Genomic DNA, 5,025 nt, shown 5'->3' on the forward strand with positions numbered 1-5,025 from the left:
GTGGATACCCAAATTAGTAGATTAAAATGGTCCATAATACACAACTATTCTTTACCAAGACACAACTTTCAGGTGGCACTTTTAGGTTTGTATGTGTGTGTGTATTTTTGGCCTGTCCTCTCTCCATCGTGGCCGATGAGTAGAAAAACAGGAAATGGATATGAAGATAATTAACAGCAGGAATGATTTGGGATTGTGGTGTAAAATTCCCAAAGAGGGAGTATATATGAAGATAAATCTATTGTGACACCACACGCGTATACAGGCACTGTATAATATTTATTGAGTACTTAATCACTTTTATCGGAATTAACTCACTTAATCCTCAACCCCATTAGGAATGCATTACTGTCACTTCCTTTTCTAAAAGGGAAAAATGAGGATGAAATAGTTAACGTAAATATTAATTTTGACCCAACCTTAGATGACTGTACTAGATTTGAACCCAGATAGAATAAAGGTTATAAACTAATATAGTCTAATCATGATCTCATATTATGCTAATGAACAGATAGAGTCCAGAGCAATGGAGGTGAAATGTCCTCATTCTTCTGCGCTTTTCGTGACAAACACTGTTTAGAATTTTGATTGATGACATCTCAAAAGAACAATCCGAACTACATGACATCCACAAAAAGAACAAGGAATATTTCATCAGGAATTGATAATTATTAGATTAAGAGAAAAATAACTCACAATTGAGATATTTGAAGGAGATTATATTTATCATAATTAACTCAGAAAATAAAATATGCATCAATGGGCAGAATATATAGGAAGCCAGAGTAAAGCTTAGCATTCAAACATTTTTTCATTACATGAGCACTTATTCATTGTTAATGATGTTGGATATAATGCTAAGCAAAAGTAAATAAAATTCTGCACTCTGTGTCTGTGGCTATGCTCAGGAGGAAATTAGCAATTAATTGTCCTTGGAGTGGTGTAAGTGGTCTTATAGCAGTTATAGACTGGTGGGAACACACAGTGGAGGGGTTATGTAACTGACTTGTATGGGGGTAAGGGAAGTAGGTGTCCAGAAGTTCGCAGAGAGGAGAGAAAGCTCTGCTGGAACATGAACTCAGACAGGCAGATCAGTAGGTGAAAATCAAGGAGGCAAATGTCAAGCCACCATGGGAAAATGAGTACAAAGAAAAGGAAATATATGCAAGCAAGTCACGTACTAAAAGATGGAAGTAGTTTTATATGACTATAACAAGCAGTCCATATGAGTAAGGGGTGAGATAAAAGTTTCTGTCACTAGTCAGTGAACCTATCCAGAGATATTCATGAATTATATTAAGAAATGTGAATTTTAATGTGACACAATGGTTAATTTTCATTTCACAAAGAACACTCTGAGGGAAAAAGGATGGCAGATAAGAAATATTAAAGGTAAAGAAATTTGTTGCAATGATAAAATTATCTCAGCAGTACAATATAATATTATATGAAAATCTGTATGCAGTCTTCACATGGCTGCCTCTTCTTGATATTTGCATCTTAGCTCATGTTTCTCATTGTCAAGAACTCTGACCACCAAATCTAAATTGGTCAGCTTTAGGATATTTCATGGTTTTAATTCTCTTCATTGCAGCAATTATTTATTTATTGAATGATTATTTAATCTCTGCTTTCTTTCCCTAAATAAATTCCATTTAGGAAGAATCTTTTTTCACTGTTGAATACCAGAACTTACAACAGTAACTGCAAAATACTCTGCTCTCAATAAATACTTGTTGAATGAATGAGTGAAGAAAACAAGTCAATGGCAACAGAAATAGAAAGAAATGGATAGATATGAGAGAATATTTATTTGGTAGTATTTGACAACTGATTAAAAGAGGGGATAAAGAGAGATTTCAGCCAAAATTGTTTTGTTCCGTTTGATGCTTGGTGACTAGGTATATTTTGGACAAATCAACTGGAATAGTGCACATAGGTAGGAATTGGTTTGAAAAGGTATGAGGATGAGTGTAATTTCTGAACTTTTTGACTTTTAGAATTGCAAGTAAGAAATTTATGTCTCTGACTTACTAGAGCTCACTACAAGAATATAAAGATTTCTATTTATATCAGAAAGAATCTCTCTGATGACTTTTCCTTTCTCTTTTTCAGGACATGAACCTCAATTGTTCCTTGTGGCAGGACAACAGCATGTCTGTCAAACTGTTTGCATTTACCAAATTCTCTGAGGTCACTGAACAATGTTTCCTTCTATTTACTGTCATCCTACTCATGTTCTTAACATCTCTCACAGGCAATGCTCTCATAGCCCTTGCCATCTGGACCAATCAAGTCCTCCATACTCCCATGTACTTCTTCCTGGCCAACTTGTCTCTCTTGGAGATTGGCTACACTTGCTCTGTCATACCCAAAATGCTGCAGAGCCTTGTGAGTGAGGCCCGAGGAATCTCTCGAGAGGGTTGTGCTACACAGATGTTTTTCTTTTCATTATTTGGTATCAGTGAGTGCTGCCTTTTGGCAGCCATGGCTTTTGACCGCTATATGGCCATATGCTCCCCACTTCACTATGCAACACGAATGAGTCGTGGAGTGTGTGCCCAGTTGGCAATGGTTTCTTGGGGAGTGGGATGCATGGTAAGCTTGGGGCAGACCAACTATATTTTCTCCTTGGACTTCTGTGGCCCTTGTGAAATAGACCACTTCTTCTGTGACCTCCCCCCTATCCTGGCACTTGCCTGTGGGGATACATCCCGTAATGAGGCTGCAGTCTTTGCTGTGGCCACCCTTTGCATTTCCAGCCCATTTTTACTGATCATTGCCTCTTACAGCAGAATTCTAGCAGCTGTGCTGATCATGCCCTCACCTGAAGGCTGCCGGAAAGCCCTTTCCACCTGTTCTTCCCACCTACTTGTAGTAACACTCTTCTATGGCTCAGCATCCATTGCTTACTTGAGGCCCAAGGCTAGCCATTTACCAGGAACAGATAAACTCCTAGCCCTCTTCTATACAGTGGTGACATCCATGCTCAACCCCATCATCTATAGTTTAAGGAACAAGGAAGTCAAGGCAGCTCTCTGGAGAACCATGGGTGGGAAAAAAGTTTTGACTCATGGGTAGATACTAGAGAACCATGCATATCTACTCTTTGGAAAAGATGCACACGTAACTCAAGAGTAAAGAAAAAAAGAAACAAATAGTGGACTCTTCAACCTGTCTTGTAAGGAGATTCCTTAATAACAGTGATTGCAAATTTTGGGAACATCTCTACTCAGAGCTAAAGTTCTGATTGCCAAATTCTGGAAGGACTTGGTTATGAAAGAATTTTATTAGGTGATTCCAACACTAGACAAGTTTTACAAAATATTTTACTCTAGGTTTAGAGTATAAATTGCCAGGCTATATCTCAGAAGCCTGGCAAATTATGAATCTGTACTCTTTGGAATTTTCTAGTCTCTGAGGGGTCCATCTAACTTCTGCCCAGTCACTGAGGGGAGTCTGTCCCACATGAATCTTAATTCTCTACTAATTTGTGAAGTGCATTATTTCCTTTCATAAAAAAATTTTTGAAGTTCTTCAACCTTAATTATCGGTAGGTAATATATGGTTAAATTCATTTTGTCAGTATGTGTACTATAAAAAAATGTAAACATACAAAAAAAGCAAACACGTTACAGAGGTATTTGTTGCAGAATATTGAAAGAAAAAGATGGGAAATTTTTATCGAGAGTCCCCATGGTGAAAATATTTTTAAGAACAAAGAGAAATCATATTTAAATTCAGGGATGGAAGAAGAAAACTAAACTAAATGTAATTAATAAATAATTTTAAAGATGTTTATGTAATTTAAAAAAATTTACAAATGTGCAGATGAAGCCTGACTCAATGTCTTTGGAAATGATCCAAAAACTTGCTCTTAAGAGAAATGGACATGATTACAACACAATCCAGTAGCACCTATAGAGACATTGCCTTGGATTAGAACATCTAGTTCTCAAGGAGGTGCTGTGTTAGCACTTGATCTGTGAAGGATTAATACCTGCTCCTATAATAGTTGCAATATGACAAAGAATGGAGAACTGTGACTGCTACTATGGCAACTTAAGGTTATCTCTCAAATAAAGAGATTTAATCTTCTCTTGTTGTTCAAAGGGTACAAACTTTCAGTTACAAGATAAACAAGTTCTGGTGATCTAAAGTACAGAATGTGACTATAGTTAATTATACTGTATTGTGTACTTGAAATTCACTGAAAGGAGATCTTTAGTGTTCTCACCACACACACACACACACACACACACACACACGATAACTATGAAAGTGAAGAATATGTTAACTTGATTGTGGCAATTATTTCACAATGGATATGTATATCAAATCATCATGTTATACACCTTAAATATATATAATTTTATTGGTCAATTATACCTCAATGAAGCTGAAAAGAAAAGGAAAAGATGTGATAATTCTACTCTCAGGAGATAGTAGTGATGTTCACTAATGACCAAGATGTGTGTTTTGCCAGATATTCCTACTTTACCAAAAACTGTTCAATTCATTCATTTAAACATAATACAGGGTAGTTTTTACTTATATGTGCATAGAGTAATTAACAATAGAAATAATCTTAACATGCAAAAATGACATTGGTTAAATATTATGCTACAGGAATAGGGGAATTTTATGCAGTCACTAATGGTGATAATTTGTAAGTATGTTTATTAATCGAGAAGAATGATTTATTAAGTATTAAAGCGAGTTAAAAACAATTTGTATAGTATGAGCACTTTTGTTCAGTTTTATAAGTTTGAAGCACCAAATGAAATATTAACAGTAGATTTTCTAGGCATTCATATTACCAATGATTTTTTTTGTTATTCCTGTTTCTAAGGTTCATGTAGTTCATGTGTAATGCAAATATTAAAATATTTAATGGTAGACCTTTTTCTTAAGATAAATATAATACAAACTTTCCACAGCAAATTTATAAAATACATCATCTACTTATTAAAATTTAGTTCACTTATGTTCTTTCAATCCAGCAATAACCAATGTAAATATTTT

The 5,025-nt window shown here is 35.3% G+C and overlaps 1 protein-coding gene across 1 annotated transcript; it reads left to right on the forward strand.

Moving 5' to 3' along the window:
* The first annotated feature begins 2,106 nt into the window (after nt 1-2,106).
* LOC101406360 (olfactory receptor 10C1-like) lies at nt 2,107-3,145 on the forward strand. Its single transcript, XM_004441793.2, has one exon. The coding sequence runs from the start codon at nt 2,119-2,121 to the stop codon at nt 3,079-3,081; it is 963 nt and encodes a 320-aa protein (XP_004441850.2). The 5' UTR covers nt 2,107-2,118; the 3' UTR covers nt 3,082-3,145.
* The last annotated feature ends 1,880 nt before the right edge of the window (nt 3,146-5,025 follow it).

This window comes from Ceratotherium simum, chromosome 13 (assembly GCF_057802395.1).
Source record: "Ceratotherium simum simum isolate JZ-2026a chromosome 13, ASM5780239v1, whole genome shotgun sequence".
In the NCBI taxonomy this organism is placed as follows: Eukaryota; Metazoa; Chordata; class Mammalia; order Perissodactyla; family Rhinocerotidae; genus Ceratotherium; species Ceratotherium simum.